Consider the following 24,381-nt stretch of genomic DNA (forward strand, 5'->3'; position numbering starts at 1 on the left):
TGCAGTGTATTTGCTTTATTACTGAAAAATGTATAGAATCAATTATACATGAGACATAACACTACTGCTGCATGAGACCACATAACATAGACATGGTTCACAGAACTGAGTGGTATAAATAGTTTATGCTCAAGTTTCACGCTTGTTTCAATGGATAATCTCACCTGAATACTGTATGTTTGTACCCATAATTGCTGGTGTAATCCTAAAGACTGTCCTGTGCTCATCCTAGGACTCTTAATCACAATATGCTCATACTGAACATCCTTTAAACACACTCTTGGTCTTTATAGTATGCAGTTGTAGAAGATTAATGAATTATAATCACCATATCCAGGTTCCCTTTGGAGTCTGGTTTCACATAAGGTTTCTTCCTGTTGTTTCAGGATGTTTTCCTTGCTACTATCACCTCGCTTCTATCACTGTAACCTCACCAGCTTGCTCAATAAGGATTTCTGTAAAGCAGTTTTGTGACATTGTCTATTGTTACTAATGTACTATACAAATAAAATTGAAGTGAATTTGAAGTATTTGATTAGAAAGTGGCTTATTAAACACAGAATATATCAGCTTTTCTTTGGCTTGCCAGATTTTCCAGTGAATAATTTAATGGAATAAGTTGCACTTGTGCTTCATCACTAGATTGTGTTCTTCTTCCTATTTTCACTGTGAATATAGTGACCTACAGTACTGTGCAAAAGTCTAAGGCACATGCAAAGAAATGCTGTAGAGCAAAGATACCTTAAAAAAATGAAATTAAATGTTTCTATATTTAAAAAAAAATACTATAAAAATCTGTAAACAGTAATAAATGAAACGAAGAGAATATTTCTGTGAAGATACAGAAATCAGGTACAATTTATGCGGTTTTATAAGGAAATGAGCTGTAAGTTTTATTGAGCATCTTGCAGAACCTGACGGTTCTTCTGGAGACTTTGACTGTCGCACTTGCTTCTTAGTTTTGCAGCAAATCCCAGCAGCCTTCATTGTTTTTTGTTTGAAAAGCGTCTCTTATGTAATATGCTGCTTTCTTTACTGACATACACACATTTTTCTGTAATATTTAATTTTGTGTGGAAAACTAATGTTTGGAAATCTAATATATTTTTGTACAGACTTGATAATGTAGAAGTCATAAAATTAAAATCTATAACAAAGTTTGTATTAAAAAAATAGAGTGCCTAAACCTTTTGCACAGTACTGCATTAAGAATATGGGCAGCCATATTGGTTAGAGTAAAGATGTAAATTTTAGCTTTTCATTAGATATTACAGTTTCCAGCTTTAGGCAAGGAGACTGTGGATTAACATGTTGTACAAGATAGGAACTAATTTAAACTAGCGAGAAAGAATTACTTTAAAGTTTTCACCATCTGCCCTGTTGATATTAGAGATTTCAGAACAGGAAGTACAGAAGAGTCAGATTTGACTTTGTATTTAGTACATGTTGAATAGTGCTTTGTATGAAAACGCAAAATCCAAAAAAAATTTAATCCTACTGTAGTATTTCAGCATAGTCCAATATAATTCATAAAAAACAAAACAAAACAAAACAAAAAGAAACATGTTCCTGATTTGCACTGACTGGAGTGCAGCTACCTTGACATACATAACATACTATTTTACTGCATAGGCAATTCCAAACTTTGCATGTATCTCATATGCCTTCTTATAGGGATTAAGGGCTTTTTGAACGCTAGATATGTGCCAGTCTGTGCTTCTGTATGGGTGAGAATGTGGAAAAATACATTAATATTATCAGATTAGTGTGTGTGCGCACGTATATATATTCCCATATGTCACACATTAAGCCAGCACAAAACTACTATTCAGCTTCACAATCAATGAAATAATAGCAAATACAAGCAGCTTTTTCTTACATAGATGAGCTATTTCCATCAACAGACCTTTAAAATAAATGTTCATCTTCGTAAGCTTTTTATAATATGTTCATAATAGCAGGTACTCTGTGTAGTTAGTAAATGTGTGAGTTCCTTTTCAAAGGCTGGCATTATAAATTACAAATAATCAAAAATTGCACATAATTATCTCAGGTTTTAGTAAAGGTTATGACATCATAAGGGCTCTTAGTCACACATACACACATACACACACACACATACACACTTGTCATAGAGATTATACACTTAGGAAGCCTCAACATGGCTGTCCACATTTGAAAGATTAAATAAGATGGGACCATCCAACAGGAGGTTTTCAACTCCCCATATCACAACAGTCTAATCACATGCCATATAGATGCATTTGTCTATATACAGTACACCATCACATTATTTCTGACCCCCCTTTCTTATCAAACTCTTGGTCCTAGCAGTGACCTGGTTGTGACTCAAGATGGTAAAAGTATGGCTCATTTCAGGAGATTTAAGTCATCTGCGAAGTCGCCGGAGCCAGGCGGGTGCAGGCAGCGGGCAAAGCGCCACTGGCACACCATGAGGCAGAGGGGCAGCATGAAGAGGGCGCAGATTCCCGCCATGACATAGGCGATGGTCATAAGGGTGGACTCGTCTGTCTGGGGCACGTTGTAGCCGCAGTCCTCCAGCTCTACTCCATGGAAAGGCCCCTCCACCGACGCTGTGCGGAACTCATCATGAACTGAGGACAGTCGGATACAATTTTTTTAAAGCTGATCATCAATGCAATCAATCAATTCATTTATTTATTCAATAAGCTCAATTTACAGGAGGGTGATTAAGCAAGCATAAGAACAGTAAGATTGTCTATTTTAATTTTATGACTAGGGCTGGGTGATATGATAAAAATATCATATCACGATAGTTAAGGACATTTCTGTGATCCATGATACGTAAAACATTATATAATTTAGCTAACAAACTGTCTGCAAAACAGTAGTAAAATAAACCAAAAAAAAAAACACAACAATGTTGAACTGAGTTTGATGATACTTAAAAATTGTGTCAAATCAACAGCATCGATTCAGTACCATTTAATATGAAATTGCTAAAAACATATAAAATACATCACCATATCAATGATATCTCAGAAAAGTGTATCATGTAATCATTTATCATGAAATCGATATTATATTGATATACTGCCCAGCCCTAATCATGGCATCTTTAAATTTTCTGGATTTGGCAGTTTATGTCTTTATGTTTGGTAACTATCCTATGGCTACAATACAGGTTGTAGGTGATAAGCCACTTGAAATGAACAATTAAACCCCTCAAACCAGAAGTTATTTAATGTACAGCCAAACCAAAAATGCTGAGGCTGAGGGTCGTGGGTTAATCTGAAAAGTGTAGATCGACAGACACCTAAAACATACAAACAGCTTCCTCTCGTGTTTTACCGTGACAGGTGCTCACGGCAAAGCCGATACGTTTACGTTCGCGGTCAAATACGACGTAGAATCCCTCCATGATGACAGCACCCATGACAGTCCCTGTGCTCGACTGAGACACAGCAAACTTGTAGCAGTCCTCCTGCGCTGAGGCCACGTCCTCTACAGGCCTGAGATACTGCTACAAGAGCAGAGTAGGCCGGAGAACAGGTGTGAACTCAAAACACGCACACACGCACACATATATACACACATACACACACATGCACGTTTGTCTTACTATCCTACTAATTCATGCTATGATTATATGTAAAACACACACACACACACACACACACACACACACACACACAGATAAACGCACCACATCTTCCAGCCTCACTCTATACAAAGCCTCTTTCTTCTTTTACACAGTCAGATGTGCATGTAAACATAATCAAATACTGCAATAACATACAAAAAACCTACATACCTGGGGCAGAATGGAGATGCGAAAGGACTGGTTCCGGTTTTCGCTCATCAAGTACAGGGAAATGACGGGGAAGATGTGCCAGGGTGTGGTGCCAGCCTGCCAACAGACTAACTGCTCACCCAGCCAGAAGCCTGAAGGAAACTGCTCCGTCTGCGTATCAGAGAGAGGAAGCGAATTAGGGCAAGACAGATAAAGAACATGTCATATGTCTTCAATCAGTACAGTACATTATGGGTATTCTGTATTACTACGCAATTTAAGACTACAAACATGTACAGAATATTCTCTACTGTTATCAGATATAAGAACAGAATGGCTACCAATACACAGGCATACTGAGTGAGTAAAGTTTTGGTTTTGCATGGGTGCCAGAAAGATTTGCCATTCCCAATAATATTATGCCCATACCCTTACTTCAGTGGATCATCTCATCTGGGTGCTGTACATTTATACCTAAGAGCTGCTACCGTAATCATGAAGACTGCAAGACTTCAATATGATGGGCTATTTTGTATAGATTTATATGACCCAATAATCGAATGTGACGTTGCTTTTTCGGACACAACATGAGCAAATATTTTGTTTATTTTTGCTCTGCTAGTGGAAATAGATCCCAAAGAAGCAACAGATGGATAGAGTGTTGAGTGCAGAGACACACTGACAGCACATTAGCTTGCTGCTCGTTGGGCGCATACTGATTTGGATATTTCCGTTAAAGGCTTCAATTCATCCTTTTCACCTTCATCTGATGAGATTCTATAGTTTAAGTCAAATATTATATTCTTGGAAAATGTATAGTTTGCTAAGTCTGCTGATGATGTCACTACCTCTACTGCAGTAAAGGTTTCAGTGCAACAAATTGTCGTTAAAATTGGAACTTTATGTGGAGGTCACAGATGAGTGGAGTGATACAAACCATGAAACGTCCCAGTGCAGTTATACTAAATACAAGCACTCTTAGAACGCCACTCTACCATTCAGATTAGTGTACTGGAACTAACTGTTGTATAAGTTCCAGTTAGTACACATATTCCATATATTATCAATCGGTTTATGCAATCAGTGTACCTTTCAGATACATAAGATTTTCTGATAAGTGTACCTTTTTTGGTCTGTCCCACCTGACATTGGACTAAATGTAAAGTAGACTGCTACCTGAACTGGATTTAACATGCCTGGACTATTGTTAAAAGAACCACACAAATAAAATTAAACTGAATCATGACCCAATTCTGATGATCCAAAATGCATAACTGCATCTTTTCTAACACACACACACACACACATACACCCACGCCAAAATTTTCAACTTTAGTCTAGTGCTCAAATAGTGTGTAGAGGCAGTTAATTAACTTGATCATGACCTAATGCTGGAGTATTTTCTTTCACACTACATGCTTCAGCAATCTGCTATTCCATACACCACAATAAATCTTCTAACCAATATGGAGCCAAATATGACCTATGGGTGACATTTCTGCCATGAGCTGCAAAAACTGTTTTATCTGGACCCTGAGGTTGAAAAATTATTCCGGATATTTCATACTTGTGCCACTAGATGGCGTACACATATGCTTAAAATTAATTACTGTGTTGGAGAAAAATGTCTGAACCTGCAACAAAATAAGCAGATTAAAGTAGTGAATTGCCAAATACTATTTGAAAGAAAGCATGAAACAATGACAAAGAGCACAGCCTCAGTGTGGCTAAGCTTCCAAACTAGCCACTAATTTCCAGACTCGATGAAATTTAATTTTTCTTATAACATCCTAGAGGCAATGAAACTCATCATACAAGCTGCCTGTATAAATCATAATAATAAAAACCCATACATTTTCCTAATAAAAGAGCAAAAGAAATGAGAAAAAAAGGTTAAAATTGTAGGTTTTTGTGAAATTAAAGAATGACACTAGATAGATAAATCATGTCAGATTCAGTTTCTCACATTTAATGTGCAACCACAAAGTATACAAATAAAATAAAAAACAATCAGAAACTTTATAGGGAAAAAAATCAAATAACCTAGTTGTATAAGTGTGCACACCCTTAAACTAATACTTTCTTGAAGCAGCTATTTATTTTATTACATCACTCAGTCTATCAGCATGACACAGCTTGACTTGGCAATATTTTCTAAACATTCTAGGTTCATCAAACTGTAAGGGCTGTGCACAGCCGACTTCAGGTCTGGGCTTTCGCTAGGCCATTCCAAAGCATTGATCTTCTTTTGGTTAAGCAATTCCTTTGTTGATTTGGATGTATGCGTTGGGTCGCTGTCATGCTGAAAGATCAAATTCCTTTTCATCTTCAGCTTACTAGCAGACACCTGAAGGTTTTGCACTAAAATTGACTGTTTTCCCTCGCCTTGATAGAAGCCCCAGTTCTAGCTGAAGTAAGGCAACCCTAATGCGTGTTGCTTCCACGACCATGCTTCACTGTGGGTATGGCGTTCTTTTCGTGATGTGCCTTTTTTTTTTTGGTCTCATCAAACCATAGCTAATTTTGCCACATGGTTTGGGGTGAGAAAGGGCATTCGTCTAGCCACTCTACCCCACATTCAAGACATATGAAGAATATGAGAGATTGTTGTCACATGCAGAGAGTAATCAGTACTTGTCAGATATTCCTACAGCTGCTTTAATGTTGCTGTTGGTCGCTTGGCAGCCTCCATGGTAATTGTAGGTCTTGTCCTTTTGGTACATTTTGAAGGGACGTCCTGTTCTTGGTGATGTCGCTATGGTTCTCCATTTTCTCCACTTGTTGATGATGGCCTTCATTGTGTTCCACGAACATCTAATGTTTTGGAAATTCTTTAAACCCCTTTCCCGATCGATTCTTTTTGACAGTGAGACCCTGTACAGGCTTTGTAAACTCTTTGCGGACCATGGCTTCAGCAGTCAGATGAAACCAAGGAGATGTCAAGAAAATCCTACAGAAACAGCTGGTCTTTATTTGGGGTTAATCTGAATATAATTTCTTTGATAACAGCTGGATGATAAATACTTTTGAACATGAGATTGGTTCATTCTGAACACAGTCACATCCCCAAATATAAAATGGTGTGCACACTTATGCAGCCTGGTTATTGCAAGTTTTTTTTTCCTCCTATTTTTCCATACAAAAATGTTTCTTACCGATTTTCACATAATTTTTATACGTTGTAATTCCACATTGAAGGTGGAAAAAGTTTTGACATGATTTATCTTGGTTTAATTTTGTTTCCATCACAAAAACTTGACATTTTAACAGGGATGTGTAGACTTTATATCCACTGTAGATGAAAGTATTTATATACTCTCACAAACAGAAGCCTTTTGGGTCAGTGTATTTCTCTCACTCTATTGTCAATACTAAACTATTTGATTTTTATTTGTTTTATTCTTTCGTTTCTTTCCTTCTGGCTCTGGTGGGTTACTGATCAGAAGGTTGGTATTCAAGCCCCAGCATGGCCAAGTTGCAGGTGGTGGGCCCTTGAGCAAGACCCTTAACCCTCTCTGCTTAAGCGGTGCTGTATCATGTCTAACTCTGTGCTTCCTAACAAGCTGGGATGTGTGAAAAATAGAATTTCATGGTGCTGTAATGTATATGTAACAAAATAAAGGCTTCTTCTATTCACAAACAACAAAGTCTTGTCCTTTTCAAAGAGATCAGAGGTTAAAAACAAATAATGATCCAATTAAATCCAATTAAATCCCAACATAATGAATGTTGGGATTTAAACTTATCTCTAAAAATTATGTGAAATGGCCGGCCTACTGTCTCATCAATTTATGTGGCCCTCTGGAAAATCCTTATCCTAGACCAACAAATGTAGTACCACAAAAAAACAACTCAGTTTTTAGAAAGTTGGTGACCTGTGATGGTGCCTCACTGAAAGTCACTGAGCTTTCTAACACGTCCAATACTGTCAGTGAGTTTCTATTGAGATTACATGGCTGTTCTTGTAATTTGTACGTGCTTAAAATAGTTACTACTGCATGCTGGAACACCTCCAAATGGGTGGACCATAACTCCAAAAGGGACACATAAATCACAGTTCTTCGCTATTGGTTGGTGAAATGTCTGGTTGTTTTTTTTTTTTTGTGATGCAGTGTTCTAGCAGTTTCTTTTTAGAACAGAATTATTCTGCTGATAAAATTAAAAACTGCATTATTATTTTTTTTTTTTTTACATGCAATCAATAAATCATGTATACAAATTCAGAGATCACAATGTCTACTTGATTTTTTTTTTAATATTCTAAAATATGTGTGGTTAAATGGGCTAGATGTAGGGTTAAACCCTACATCATAATTAAACAAACAACCCCAATGAAAGATACAGACGGATTTTACTTGTAACATACAGTACTGTGCAAGTCTTAGGCACATGCAAATAAACACTGTAGAACAAAGATGCCTTCAAAAATAATGAAATTAAATGTTTCTCCATTTAAAAAAATAATATAAAGAGTAGTAAACACTAACAAATTAATCAAAGGCAATATTTGGTGTGACAACCCTTTAAAAAGTAGTCTCAGGTAGAATTAGTGCAGTTTTATAAGGAAATAAGCTGTAAGTGTTACTGAGCATCTTGCAGAACCAGCCTCTGTTTTTCTGGAGACTTTGACTATCGCACTTGCTTCATATTTTTGCAGCAAAATCCAGCAGCCATCATTATGTTATTTGTCTAAAAAGTGTCTCTTACCACTCAATATTCTGGTTTCTTTACTGACATACAAACATTTCTCTGTAATGTTTAATTTTGAAAACTAATGTTTGGAAATCGAAAAAAATTTTTGTACTGACTCGATAATATACAAGTCTTAAAATAAAAACCTATAACAAAGTTTGTACTAAAAAAATAGGGTGCCTAAGACTTTTGCACAGTACTGTACATGCTCGCTTAGCTTAGACATGACAGGAGTGCTCAGACATGGAATATAATATATGTTAAGCTGCATATTTGTTAGTATTTTGTCTTCTGGGAGACATGTAACTATCTTATTTAGCGTCTGAAGGGCAGTACTAAATGAAAATAAAAAGATCTTTAAACAAAATAATAACAATTTACACTGATCACCCTGTTGAAGAGTTTACATCCCCCTAGCTCCTAATGTATCGTGTTGTGATATGATCACAAATCATATAGCCGCTGTTGGAAAGGGGTCAAATATGCAGAACATGCTGGAAAAGCAAGGAATGTGCAGGACCTGGAGGATTTTTCTGAAGAACAGTGGGCAGTTTAACTGCTCAGGACAAACAAGTGACTCATGAACAACTATCACAAAACATAAACACAGTCTTTGATCATCCAGGTAACAACACACAGTATTAAGAATGTACACGTATGTAAACTTTTGAACGGGGTTATTTTTATAAATTCAGTGATTATCTTGTCTTGTGGACCATATGTGAACATCTGTTACATGAAATAGCTTATTCAGGACAGAACTAAATAAAAAACAACATGGGATTTTTTATGATCCCTTTTATTTTGTTAACAGTATTAAGAGTTAACAGATTCTGCAAGGGGTATGCAAACTTTTGGTCACAATTGTAAATTGTGAAAGTAATCCAGTGCTGTCCAATGATGTCTGTGTACACAGCTTCATATGGCAATATAAACGATTTGAAATGATGCATGTTTAATTCACATTCTTTCTTATAGAGCATGTTTGATTTAGTTTACCCCTACATCTTAATAAATACATTAACTAACAAACATACTAACATCTAGTCATTAATCACGCATGAATTCATAAGACTCACGTCGGAGTTAATGGTAGCGCTTCGTTAGTTTGTATTTAAATAAATATCAATTCAGGTATTAGTGCATGATTATTCATTTACTGTTATTGTAATGTGCTACCGCTTTTTTTCTTTTTCTCGTTGCTCAGCGATTGTTAATTCTGACCTGCTATGAAATTCCATTCCTGATATTCAGAAGAGGGGTAAACCTGATAAAGCATACACACTAGGACACATTACAGCAGAGCCTAGTTGCATACATTTCAATTAGACCAAAATAACAAAGCATTAAATACAATAGTCCAATAATTAGAAGGAGTTTCTGATAGAGACTAGTCGACTAATACATTAACTAGTTGCCACTGTAAGGATTTCAACTAGTTATTGTAGACAGATGGTCAAGAAATCTGCTAGTCTGAAAATATTTCAGAGTAGATGAATCTGATTCTTGTCCGTCTGTCTGTGCACCTGACCGGCATTCTCATTAGTGCGATATCTCAGGAAGAGTTGGTAGGATTTATAGGAAATGATCAATGTAACCAGCAGAAAAAACTGATTAGATTTTGGAACGGATCTAAACAGGGTCAAGGTCACAGCAAGAATAAATGTCTTTTTTCATTTGCTTCCTTCCTGTGTGAAAAATATTATTAAAGCTATTTCAGACATACAAGGTATAGTATAGTATCAAGAAGGACCAGACTTGTTTCCCTGGCACCATCCCTGTTGATTTCTACTTGTTTTATTTTCTTGCTAACTGGACCGTTAGCACTTTCATATCATTTTTCAACGAATGAGAGACGTTTGTTTATCCCGTTCCCATCCGCACCCGAAGGAATTCATCCTGCATTGTTTTGTATCCTTTAAAAGTAGGTAAAATTTCAATAAAACCCTTGCACTGTGGCAGAGGGAATTCCACTGTTACCAGAGCTGTGTGAAAGCTTTCAGAGCCGCAGCTTGCACATCACTATCCATGGCAGCTCAGAGAGTCTGATTTTTGGATTCTACTCAGACTGGAGTCAGACTCCAGAACATGGAGGAAAAAACTTCCAGACATTGCTGTAGACATTCGTGCCATGCTGTGCACTCTCAGTTTCAGAATCAACAAAACAAAAGTTGTGCTTTATATCAAAGCACAACTTAATGCTTAAAAAAGCAGCACTGATCTACTTTAAAACGTCAGTGTGCAGAACATAAACACCTAGAAAAGAAACACAAAGAATTAAAGAGCGACACAGTTCTACCTGGGGACTGAGAAGAAGCGTTGAAAGTGCTAAGCTTGCAGGAAATGACTGAACGTCTCATTTTTCTCTGTCACGGAGAGTAGGGGGAAAAGGAGAGCAGGCAAAGCCCAAGAGCAAAAGGAGAGAAAACAGATACTGACTGAAGAAGCTGCTTCGATGGCCTTCACTGCCGCCTGGAACACTTTGCGAGGCAGGCGCAGGTTTGTGGTGCCGCTGTCGACGATGCTCTTATCATAATTATACTGTCAGACACAGAGAGACACACAGAAAGTGACATTTTAATCTGAACTTCAATTGTCTACCGCCTTTCACTGCTTGTTTGAGGAAATGTTACGTATGTAAGTAGTAATAGTGTCAGTAACTGACAAGTCCTTAAAAGAATAGTTGATATTGACTTGCATAAAAAGCTTCCCCACATTCATACCTCTTTGCAGTCCATGTTGAGATCTTGTCCGTTGACTTCGATGCGAACAATGATGACCTCATAATACCATTCACGGCGAATCGGAGTGTACCACAACTCTCCAACGTAAAGCGAAGAGTCAATTCCTCCAATGATCTGCATGAAAACATGTTACCACATCCCTCTACTATATACAACTAATATACGGACAAATTCAGCAAAGTGTATTTCTTTCAAGCTTAGGCATGAGTAAGATTGCTCTCATACCATACTGCCTCCCACTGTGGCACTGCCCAGGCTGTAGTTCTGAGTAAAACCCGCTCCACAGAGCTGGAGGGAGAACAGGTTGGGAACACTCGTCTGCCTCACCAGAGAGTCAAAGAAGGGCTCAAGATTCTCATCAGGCTGAATGAAAGGGAATGGAAAGGAAAGAAAAGGAAAGAAGTATAAGGGAAATGAAATAGAAGAGGAGAGATTTGGAGATGTCAGGTCCATGCAGGCCACAAACTCCACTTCCCAGAATACACCACGGCCTTCAAAGATGGCCGCTCTGAACTACACTCCACAGAAACCATGACAGTTAACCCGCTCAAAATCACTGGACTTCTAATCACACACACACACTCAAGCATAATATATATAAGACTCTCACTCATGTTCTCTGCAAAGTAAACACTCAGTTTGTAGCCTACATCTGACTTTACCAAGCCTTACTTGCCTGTGATTGTTGTTCTGTTTTTTTGGATTATAGCCTGTCTTTGATTCACGAGTTGGATTTTGCCTAGTATACTCAGTTTGCACATCGCCTCATCCACACCCATGTTTTGACCTTGTTTTTGCCTGATGTTTTGGATTATTCTACTTTGCCCTCATTAAAGTGTTGAACTGCAATTACATGCATCTCTATTCACCATTTGTGATGAAAGGAAAGGAAAGGATATGTAGAGAGAGAACAGAAATGGAAAGAAGGACAAAGGAAATGAAATTGAAGAGGAGAAAATTGGAAAGCAAAGAAAAGGAAAGGAAGTGGAATGTAAAAAGAGAAAAGAAAAGGAAAGAAGGACAAAAGAAATGAAATTGAAGAGGAGATCATTTGAAAGGAAAGGACCAGAAAGGAAAGGAAATGTAGAAAGAGAAGAGAAAAAAACAGAAGTGGAGAGAAAAGGAAATGTAAAAGGAGAAGAGAAAAGGAGAGAAAGATAAAGGAACTTAAATGGAAGAGAAGTGTACCAAAAAGGAAAGGAAAGGGATTGTACAAGGAGAAGGGGAAAAAAGAGAGAAGGATAAAAGAAATGAAATGGAAGAGGAGAGGAGCAAAGAAGAAAGGAAAGGATGACAGACATGAATAAGAGTATAAGATAAAAGAATTTATTATTTATTAACTTATTCATTTAAGCATTGGTGTAGATTAAAAACTCAACATATACTAACACTGGGGTGGATGATGTGACGGAATGCTCTTGTTCTCTCCTCCTCCAAGATGGCCGCGCGGTAGCACACAGTGGCCACTTTGGTTCTACTAATATGGTGCATGTTATGTGTATCCTACACCCATTGGGAAACTTTTTAAACAGATGTACATTGGAAGCACTGGTGAACATGTCTATTTTTTTCAGCCAAATTTTGCTGAACATTGGAGAACAATGCTCAGGAGGAATAAACGATCGACTGTGTGAAGAGCTACACAACCTTGGGCTGCTATGCGAACCAGGCTCTGGGACTGCGGTATTGCCTTATGCCACTGGCCGGGAGAGAGGGCACCGGAAATGCTGCGCAAGGCAACAGAAGCATGGAAAGCAACCGGCATCCTTGTAGGCTAAAGGCTAATCCTAGCCCTCTGGCTCTACCATCCATTCTCCTCTCCAATGTTCGTTCTCTCGACAATAAACTGGATTTACTCAGGCTTCAGCTAACTACACAGCATGAAATCAGGGACTGCTGTGTTTTAGTTTTTTATGGAAATATGGCTCAATGACAGCTAGTCGGGCTAACTGCGCATCGCGCCGACAGGATAGCAGGATAGCAGCACTGTCTGGTAAGACTGGTAAGACTCGCGGCGGTGGTCTGTGGTGTGTTTACATAAACAGTGAATAGTGCAGGAAGCCGTTGTGGTTTCAAGCTACTGTTCGTCGCTGGTGAAGTTTATGACTGTGAAATGCCGGCTATACTACCTACGCAGAGGGTTTACCACTGTGCTCATTGTTGCGGTGTACATTCTACCCGGTGCTAACGCAGAGGATTTGCTAAATGAACTCTATGCGGCTATCAGTAACCCACAGACAGCGCACCCCAATGGAGACTTTAACCACGCAAATCTGAAATCAGTGCTGCCAAAATTCCACCAGTATGTTGATTTTGTAACCCGTGGTACAAACACTTAAGACCTTGTTTACATCAACATTCACGGTGCTTACAAGGCTGCACCCCGCCTCCACCTCGGCTGCTCGGACCACATCTCTGTTATGCTAAGCCTAGCATACAGACCACTTTTGAAATGTGACAGGTGAGAACCTGGTCTGAGGGAGCCATCTCACAGACTGGAATATGTTCAGAGAGGCTGCTACATACCACAACACGACAGACTTGAAGGAATACACCACATCAGTGACTGGCTAAATCAGAAAATGCACAGATGAAGTGACTTCCTTCAAGACCATCACCACAACTACAAACCATGGATGACTGCAGAAGTGTGCTCGTTGCTGAAAACCTGAGACACTACCTTCAGGTCTGACGACAAGGCAGTCCTCCGCACAGCAAGGGCCAATCTGTCCGGGGTTATCAGTGCGGCGAAGCAGAAAGAATCCCCAGTCACTTCTTAAGGACCAAGGAGACAAGGCGCATGTTGCAAAGCATTCAAGCCATGACAGACTGCAAAGCTACAGCACTTGTCTTTGATGGTGGTGCCTCGCTCCCAGATGTGCTGAATGATTTTTATGCATAGTTCGAAGCACAGAATAACATGATAACATGCCAGCATGGAAGACCACCCCAACTCCCGCCGACCAAGTACTATGTCTGTCTGCAGTAGATGTCAGGAAGACTCTGTCCAGAGTTAGCCCATGGAAAGCTGCAGGTCCTGACAACATACCTGGCCAGGTGCTCAGGGAATGTGCTGATCAGCTTGCAGATGTCCTCATAGACATCTTCAACCTTTCCTAGAGCCAAGCAGTCGTCCTTGTGTGCTTCAAGATGACCACCATCATCCCTGTGCTGAAAAAGTCTTGCATGAATGATTTCTGTCTTGTAGCATTCACACCTATTATCATGAAGTGCTTCAAGTGGCTAGTCATGACACATATAAAGAGCAGTCTTCCCACCACACTGGACCCATTTCAGTATGCCTACCACTCCAACTGCTCAATTGAGGATACCATATCTGCTACCATCACCTTTCTCTGACCCATCTGGACAAAAAGGACAACTATGTAAGGATGCTGTTCATAGACTTCAGTTTAGCCTTCAACAAAATTATCCCATGACAACTGATAACAAAGCAGCGCCTGCTGGGTCTGACCACCTCCCTCTGCAACTGGATCCTGGATCTAACTAGGAGACCCCAGTCCATCAGGATCGGCAACTCCAGCTCCAGCCCCACCACACCTAACACCAGTACCCCCCAGGGCTGTGTGCTCAGTCCACTGTTGTTTACCCTGCTGACTCATGACTGTGCTGCAAAGTTCAGTTCTAATCACATCATCAAATTGCTGATGACACTATACTTGTGGGCCACATCAGCAACAATGACGAGAGCGTACAGAGAGGAACCAGCTTGCAGAATGTTGTAGAGACAACAATCTATCTCTGAATGTTGATGAGACTAAAGAGATGATTATCGACTTCAGGAGAACCCAAGTGGACCACTCACCACTGTACATCAATGGAAAACTGTGCAGAGAGTCAAATGCTCCAAGTTTCTTGGCGTGCACATGACAGAGGACCTCTCCTGGACTCTCAACACCACCTGCTAGTCAAGAAGGCTCAACAGTGCCTACACTTCCTGCTGAGGCTGAAGAAAGCCAAACTCCCATCTCATCTCCTTCTACAGAAGGACATTAGAGAGTGTCCTGACCAGCTGTCTCACCGTGTGGTACAGGAACTGCACAGCCTCTGACCACAAGACCCTACAGCGAATTGTGAGAACAGCTGAAAGATCATCGGAGTCTGTCTACACACCATTGACACATCATTCAACAACCGCTGCATCTGCAAAGCACAAGTATTGCAGACGACCCCTGTCACCCCTGCCATGGCCATCTGGCAGAAGGTACAGGAGTGTCCGTGCCACCACCATCAGACTCTGCAACAGGTTCTTCCTTGAGGCAGTCAGATTACTCAACACCCTGCTGCCTCCCGATGCTCACCTGAGCTAGTCATACACCTCACCCACTGCACACCGCCCTTACAAAACTGCATCAGTCACTTTTATATTATGGAACTTGTTTTTGCTGCCAATATTGCTCCTATACTTGTGCTGCTACATTATACAATAGTTTAGTGTTTACAGCCCGTGCGCTGTGTATTTATTGTCTTGTGTATTTATTTTCTTGCACTCATCTCACACTGTTGTGTATTTGCACTTTATGTAGTCTTGCATATTGTTCTGTGTTGCACCATAGTCCTGAATTTAAAAGTGCATAAAAAGCCATTCATGAACTATGCAGTTAATTATTGCACACACACGCACACACACTTGCACCCAGAACTGACCCTGGCGATCTCAGCATAGGCCAGACCCAGGATACCCTCCCAGTTAGAGCCGTTGATAAAGAAGCGATCTGATTGGGTGATGGCGGCGATGTTGGCCCTCAGTGTGACATTGGGACCGTGGGGGACCGATACCACATCTGTGCCCAGCTCACCTTCCCAGCGCCCTTGTGTGTACGGCACATACACACCTTGACCCAGGTCCTTATATGACACAGATCTAAAAAAACAACAACAATACAAACAAACAAAAAAACAAGGTTGAATTAGAAAAATTCACTGGTATCCAAGGAACAAACTTTTAGTGCTACAACCTGGAACTCAAAGAGACTTAATTGGCATTATAGGTCATGAATCTACACAAAACAGCTCATAACTTTAAACTTGGGGAACATCAATATAGTTTGCAAGATTATTTACAAACACAAATCGTACAAGTTGTAATTGTATAAGTATTCACCCTCATTGCTGTGAAATCCCTGAATTAGTTTTCTTGGCACTAGTTGCCATCAGAATGAACATAATAAGTTGACTGGAGTACATGTGTAAAAATAAAATACCACATGCCTTCAATATAAATATACTTGTTCTTGGAAGGCCCCAGAGTTAAACAAACAGCATCAGGAAGACCATGGTGCTATCAAAACAAGTCCAGGACAAAGTTCAGGAAAAGTATCAATCAATCAATATTCCAACCTTTGAACATCCCACAGAGCACCCAAAAATCCATTATTAAAACTGGAAAGAATATGGCACGACTCTGTCTAGAAGAGGCATCCACCAAAGGTCAGTGACAAAGAAGTTACAGGAGCAACCAAAAGCCTAAGTTTGGGTAAGTTTGAAGGAGCAGTAGAGATCCATACCACAAAAGAGAGAAGCTGTTCAAAAGATAAACATAGACATTCCACAAAGCCTGGCTTTATGAAAGAGTGGCGAGAAGAAAGCCATTATTGATTAAAAAGCCACATGAAATCCCCGTGTGCCTAAAAGGCATGTTGGAAACTCAGTAACATGTAGGGAAAAGGGTTGTCTAGTTTGATGAGGGCAAAATTGAACTTTTCGACCTTGTCACAATGCACTATCTTTGGCAGCAGCACTGCTCATCACCCTCAGAACACTGTTCCTGCAGTGAAGCACGGTGAAGTTAGCATCATGTTGTGATGATGCTTTATATCAGCAGGGACTGAGAAACTGGTCATGGTGTCCTGAGATTGGACTTGTGGTTCACCTTCCACCCAACAGGACTACAACACTAAGCATACTGCCAAAGTTACATTGGCGTGGTTCTAAACCAAAAACCTGAAAGTGTTAATAAAAACAGTCAAAGCTCAGACCTCAATCTGATTTAGAATCTGTGGCATGACTCGGAAATTGCTGGTCACCAACAGTGCCCATTAAATATGACAGAGACTGAGCAATTTACCAAGAAGAATGGGCAGCAATATAAAGATTCTTATGTGTAAATCTGACAGCAGCATATCTCAGAAGACTTGCAGCTGTAATTACAGCCAAAGCTGGTCCAAGTACCGACCAATGTACAGCAATCACTAATCAGTGGGTTGAATGCATATGCTACCAACAAATACCTGCTTTTTTGTTTCATTAAGCTTTATGTCATAATAAATATATGTTGTCATGGCTCAGTGGTTAAAGACTGGGTTACTGATCAAAAGTCAGAGGTTAAAGCCCCAGCACCACCAAGGTGGTACTGTTGGGCCCTTGAGCTTTAATTTTACCTGCTCCAGGTGTGCTGTATCATGGCTGACCCTGTGCTCTGACCCCAACTTCCTATCAAGATAGGATACGCAGTGAAAGAATTCACTGCATTGTAATGTATATGTGGCTCAAATGGTTAAAATCCCAGTGAAGTCAGTTTCAGAGGGGTTCAGTAGTCAAGGGGGACTAATACTTATGCAAGGAATTGTACTAATGTTCTTGTAGAAATGCGGGAAGTATTTCATTGGTATTGTTTACACTTTATCTGATATTAATTCGCTGTTTTGAAAGGGAAATGGTGACAGACCACACTACTTTCTGGGAAAATTCTACTTCTGAAGTCCGCAGTTAACTCAATCCTGTATGCCTCCAGGGGTTCTTAAGTTGACCTTAAGATGGTGACACAATTTTAAAGGGAAGTCAGCGAGGTATTGAAAGGCAGTCAGTTGTGCTATACTGATCCTTGCTTCAGCCCTGTCAGGAAATACTTACAGAGAGCGATGGTAGTATCGACGCAGGAACGGGTGAGCTGCAGCTCCAACTGCAAAATTACTGCTTCCCGTATCAACCAGGATGTTCAACTGCAACACAGACATATGAACACATAAAATGAATTCAGTACTTGGGTGACTTCCAGATGGTATAGTGAGTGTCCTTGGAAACCCAGGCTCCTTTAGCAAAGATGCATTATTGATCATCTTCCTGCATACCACCAGAGACCGGCTGCCTGACTGCTAGACTCACTGACTGTGCAAAATGTGATGCAGAATGAGAGAGAGAGAGAGAGAGAGAGAGAGAGAGAGAGATGCCAGGAATCAGTGCTCACACTCCCAGTCCCAGCAGTAGAACAACATTTCTGAATCAGAGTGGAGAAGTGTTTCACGTCAGTGTACTGTTGACGCATTCATTTAGCTCATGCTGAATTGAGCAGACGCGTTCGTTTTTTAATTGTAGAGTCCGTTCTCTAACTGAACTAAATGATTTTTATTACAATAAAAAAGCAAAACGACAGTGTGGGTGGTGCCATGGTGAGCGAGTGATGTAATCAGTGTGTGGCCGAACACCGTGTAACACCGGTAACACAGACTATCGCAGCAAGCCTAATGACGGGGTTCTGTGATGTGGCCTGATACAAATTATTGACGAATGACACTTTTTATCCATTTATAGTTATGGGACATCTGCAAAACAAGTTACTACCTGTGACTACTTACATTATAACAGCTTTAAACAGTCATTTCATTCCCACACCAATTGCTCTGTTTTCTTAATCTTGTAGTTAAGACAAAAAAACATGCATCTTATCATATTATTGAGAAATGGGATAAAGATAATCTTATCTGAACTGAAGACTTTCCCATGGTGGAAAAATGTTAAATAAAGGTCTCCTCAAAGAAAACGTCAGCATATCCATAAGTACATGTTTTATGTGGAGCAGCCGCCATACAAGTGCATGTGTAAATTGTTACAATAGAAAGAATGTATTAGAATGGGTGCATTAATATTGTCCTGATAAAAGCCAGGCTTTTATAGAAAATGACCTGCAATCAAAATCAAGAAACTCAACAGTGCTGTGGTATACTCCATATATAATAAAATGCTAATATGCTAGCAAGTTGCCCTATTTTATTACTACCACAGTCATGTGAAAAAATAAGTACACCCCATGGAAATTATTGGCTTTTTTTGACATAATTGGACAAGCAAACATTTGATCCTCTTTAAAACAGGGCTTATTAATAAAGTTGATATACTTGAACAAAACCACAAGGATACACTTGAACAAAACCATTTATCATTTATTCAACATAAATATCAATACATGTGATATTCTTCTGTGGAAAAAAGTAAGTGCACCCTTGTTCTCAGAAACCAGTATTTCCCCCTTTAGCAGAAATAACTTCTTTAGGCATTTTGAGTTTTTAAATCCCCCCACAAGATTTCAATGGGATTCAAATCCAGGCTTTGACTAGGCCATTCCATAACCCTCCATTTCTTCTTTTTGAGCCATTCCTGGATGGATTTGCTGGAGTGCTTAGGAACATTATCCAGTTGAAAGGTCGACTTTCAGTTCAACGTCAACTTTTGGACAGTGGCCTCATATTATCTTCAAGCACTCTTTAGTATGATGCAGATTTCATAGCTGAATCAATGAATGCAAGCTGTCCAGTCCTTGAGGCAGCGAAGCAACCCCAAACCGTAACATTTCCACCACTGTGCTTGATGAGGTGCTTCTCCTGAAAAGCTGGCTTTGGTCTGCGCTAAACATGTCTGTTGTTACTGTGGCCAAACAACTCTATCTTTGATTCGTCTGTCCAGAGCACATTATTCCAAAAGGCCTTGTTTTTGCCTATATGCTCACTGGCAAACTGTAGTCTTGCAAAGGCTTTTTCTTGGCAGGCCTCCCATAAAGGTCAAATTTGTGCAATATCTTTCTGATTGAAGAAGCATGCACTTTGACACCACCAGTTGCAAGACTTACTAGCAGTGATGAAATTTTGGGGTTCATGGAGACTTCTTTTTGTATCAGACGGTCTGACTTTGGGCTGAATTTTCTGGGACGGCCAGTACTGGACAGATTGGTAGTCATTTGAAATCTGTGCCATTTGAAGATTATTTTCCTTACAGTGGAATGATGTATTTGAAATAATTTGGAGATCTTTTTAAATTCCTTGCCAGACTCATAGGCACCCACAACCTTTTTTTCTGAAGGCCTTAAAGAACTCTTTAGATCTTGGCATGATGACACCACACACCTCAATAACAAAGGGAACACCAGACACTAGATATGGGAGGGGAATAAATAACTCCCTAAGCAGGTTCTAATCGCTGGCACCCAATCTTGAACACCTGATTCTAATTTTATGGATTTGAAGGTGTGATAAATGTAGGGGTGTACTTATTTTCCATGTGACTGATCTGTTTTTTGCTCATTTAAATTGTGAAAATTACTACAAAATGTCATTTTTATGTGTCATTTTATAGAGTGTATCACCTTTATTAATAGGTACTGTTTCAAAGAGGATCAAATGTTTGCTTGTCCAAATATGTCAAAAAAGCCAACAATTTCCATGGGGTGTACTTACTTGTTTCATGACGAATGTATATACCATTAGTGACTATCATCATTCATGAATGTCTGTTGACTGCTCATCCCTATTTCTGACTCTTTATCTGTGGCTTCTCCGGTCATATGTCCTGTGCACAGGCTTCCTGCCCTTTTTGCCAACTAAATCCATGTCAGCAGTCTGCATCCTGCCATCATGACACCCCAACAACAGACACAAACACACACACACACACACTGCTCATGGAAGTCGACCCCTACAGCCTCAAAAGTCCTTCCTGTTTATTTTCACTGGTTTTCAGCGTGTACCTTAGCAGTTTTTAAATAACACCATAGAGGACTGCATTAGAACACTGTGCCAGTTTCAGCTTGAGGAGGTTTATTTAAATGTGCTTGGTACAGAATCAAGAGTTCAGACTATGCCAGTGCTGGTGTGGTCTTCAACTAATGGCTTGTTAGTCATCTTTGGTGGCAAGCTGTGCCCGATACCACAGCTGCAGCAGCAGAAAAGGCCAATTATGCTGGTTCTTTCTGAAATGCTCGGTCTGAAATGCTGGTGTGCATAATCCAGGCCATTTTTATGTTTAATTTTTTATGATTAGGACTCATCAATGACAACTGGTTGTGATTTCCTAATATCTATCAACAGCTTGACAGTTGTCATATAATCAGTGGTGTAATAATGATGATAGGGCAAACTATTACACAAGCACTCACTTAAAGGAAGATCTGAATTCATAATTTTGTGGTTTCACGTCGGTAATGCTCTACTGGGTTCATGCAGTCTTTATTCTGAATACCAAACCTGGTAAAGCTGTAATAACCTTTTCAATCAAACAAACAAACAAAAAAACCCCACTGTGGTCTGTCCTTGAGTGCAATTTCTACTTCGACCGGACAATGTGTGCTTAGTCTATCTACGTTTAGTTTCTCCTTTTGGGGGAAAAAAGGATGATGGAGTAAATAATCCACCTGATACATATTCATTCCACTGCTTTCTCATCACATACACTTTCTCAATCAAATTTTAGTTTTACAGTTTACTATAATAGTATGCGCTTTGGCACATGCCTGTGTAGTATAATACAGTAGTTTGCAGTATGATAGATTGCATGTAAAATCTCTTTATATATGTGACAGGATGAGGTTACTGACATAACCTGTATAATTATCTATATTGTATAGTATACAACAGTAGTATACAGTTGAATCTAGCAAATGACTAGTATCTATAATATTTTGTATTATATTAGTATTCTAAGGTAATAGCATCACTTTGAATATAGTCTGTATCTTTTTTCTAATAGGATGAACTAAAATAGTTTGTAGTGCAAAAATTTAGATTTTAGAACATTGCCACCTCATGAGCTTCAGTCATGAGCTTGGGTTAATGTCTGTGTGGTGTTTATGTACATGTTCTCCTCATGTTTACGTGGGTTTCTTACTGATTTTCCAATTTCCTCCAACCTCCCAAATACATGCACTGGCTATGTTTGTGCATGGTGTCCAGCGACACCCTTTCAATGTATATTCCTGCCTCACACACAGCATTCCTGGGATAGACTCCGGATCTATCGCAACTCTGTATATACTCAGCAAAAAAATTCATATTTCTTTGTCAGGAGACTTTATTTTAAATATAATTTTGTAAAACCCAAATACGTTTTACATGCCTTTAGTGGAAAGGGTTTAAACAATGTTTTTCATGCTTGTTCAATGAACCATAAACAATTATTGCACACGCACCTGTGGAACAGTCCTTAAGACATGAACAGTTTACAGGTGGTAGGTAATTAAGGTAACAGCTACAATAACTTAGGACACTAAAGAGACCTTTCTACTGAGTCTGAAAAACACCAGAAGAAACATGCCTAGGGTTCCTGCTCACCTGTGTGAACATGCTGTAGACCTGCTGCAGGGAGGCATGAGGACTGCAGATGTGGCCAAAGCAATAAACTGCAATGTCTGAATTGTAAGATGCCTAAGACAGTTCTACAGGGAGACAGGAAGGACAGCTGATCGTCCTTGCAGTGGCCAATTACATGTAACCATGTGTCCCCCCCAGACATGTCCCACCAGATACTGACTGTCCCTTTTAATATTGACCACCCTTTGTTCAGGGACTCATTATTCCATTTATATTCGACAAAAATATCTGTGAAACTTGTTCAGGTTATGTCTCTGTTGTTGAATCTTTTTATGTTAATACAAATATTTATACATATTAAGAAAATTGCTTGGAAAAAAAAGCAGTTGAATGTGAGAGGACATTACTTTTTTTTGCTGAGTATATGTATATATATATATATATATATATATATATATATATATATATATATATATATATATAGTCAAGTATATTGTTTAACTTTAGTATAGTATAAAATTTGGGTGAGTCTCACATACTATGTTTCAGTGGTAAACAACTACATAATAGATTATTATGGGATACATATCAGTGATAAACAGGCTACTGTGTATACTTTACTATATAATAGATTATTATGGGATATTTTGGGCGTAACCAGAGGGCGGCCTGCTCAGTGCTCACCTTCTGAGGCGGCGTTCCTACCGCCATTTCCACGTAGTAGCCCTGTCCTGACTTTCCGCGGAGGTTATCCACCATGTCAACAAAATTAACTCCGTCGGTGGCTCTCGGTTTCCGAACGTGCGGACCGTGTGCCGCGGGACCGCGCGCGGGGCCTTTGCGCACGGGCACGCGCAGCAGGACAGAGCTCGCGCGCGGTGCTCCAGGGTCTGCAGCTCCAAACACGGCGGAAATGCTCCAGCACAAGAAGAGACAAATGTGCCAGGACGTTTTCATTTTTATTATTATTATTTTATTATTTAATTGTATTGTCTTTAATTATACGGGTCCAACTGTAGCGTGTTCATATGCAGATTTAAAGGGCGACCTCTGGTTTGAGTTATTATCTGAGAGAAAAAAAGATTTTTAAAAAAAAAAATGACACGACTTTTCAATATGAGTAGATTAATATGTAAAAATCAGTCCATGAGATTTGTCCATATCGCTGTTATTGGGTTTTTCGCGCTCTCTCCGTCTCTCTTTCCCTTCTGATTTATAATATTTCCTATAACAGGTTACAGTATCCGATGCTCCGTTGTCAAACCTGGCTTCGTCTTCTTGCAGACGAATTTCCCAAAAGAATTCAGTCCACGTTTTGCTAAAACGCATTTTAAACACCTGAAAAGACGCCCCTTTTGCCCTTGGTCTTCTGATTCAATGCCTAACCATCATAATCCGCATCTCTCCGTCCGTTAAACACCTCCGCCTCCTCCATCTTTGCCCGCATCCGGATGCACGAGACGCGTCTCGAGGCGAAATGATGTGATGCGCGAGGAGCATTATGGGGTATGTAGTTTCCCCCCATTTGGGGGGGGGGGGGCTTCTTTGGGGGTGTTTTAGCGTGTATTAAACATACCCAACGGATTAGCTAGCTCTAGGTAAATTTGAGCTGACACAAATTTAAATCTAACCAGAATATCATCATCAATAATGGCAAGAATTCTCATAAAAACATGAGCTGACTGGTACTGGACAGTTGAAGATTGTGGGGGGAAAAAGACCAGGTGATGTTTTTTACAGTCTTCAACTGTCCAGATTTCGGTTCTTGGCAGACAGGAGTAATGTGGTTTACCATAAATTGTGTGTTATGAGATGCCTTTCTGCTCATCGTGGTTGAGCAGAGCTGTTAAGAATC

General features: G+C 39.6%; 1 protein-coding gene across 1 annotated transcript; it reads right to left on the bottom strand.

Annotated features, from left to right (window-relative positions):
• Positions 1-24,008, bottom strand: bace1 (beta-secretase 1). Its single transcript, XM_017495760.3, has 9 exons — positions 23,211-24,008; positions 18,085-18,173; positions 15,880-16,096; positions 11,437-11,574; positions 11,191-11,325; positions 10,907-11,008; positions 3,797-3,946; positions 3,334-3,505; positions 1-2,615 (listed from the first exon to the last, which is right to left on the bottom strand). The coding sequence occupies exons 1-9, from the start codon at positions 23,481-23,483 to the stop codon at positions 2,371-2,373; spliced, it is 1,521 nt and encodes a 506-aa protein (XP_017351249.1). The 5' UTR covers positions 23,484-24,008; the 3' UTR covers positions 1-2,370.
• Between the last annotated feature and the right edge of the window lie 373 nt (positions 24,009-24,381).

The sequence above is a fragment of the Ictalurus punctatus genome, chromosome 20 (assembly GCF_001660625.3).
Source record: "Ictalurus punctatus breed USDA103 chromosome 20, Coco_2.0, whole genome shotgun sequence".
Lineage (NCBI taxonomy): Eukaryota > Metazoa > Chordata > Actinopteri > Siluriformes > Ictaluridae > Ictalurus > Ictalurus punctatus.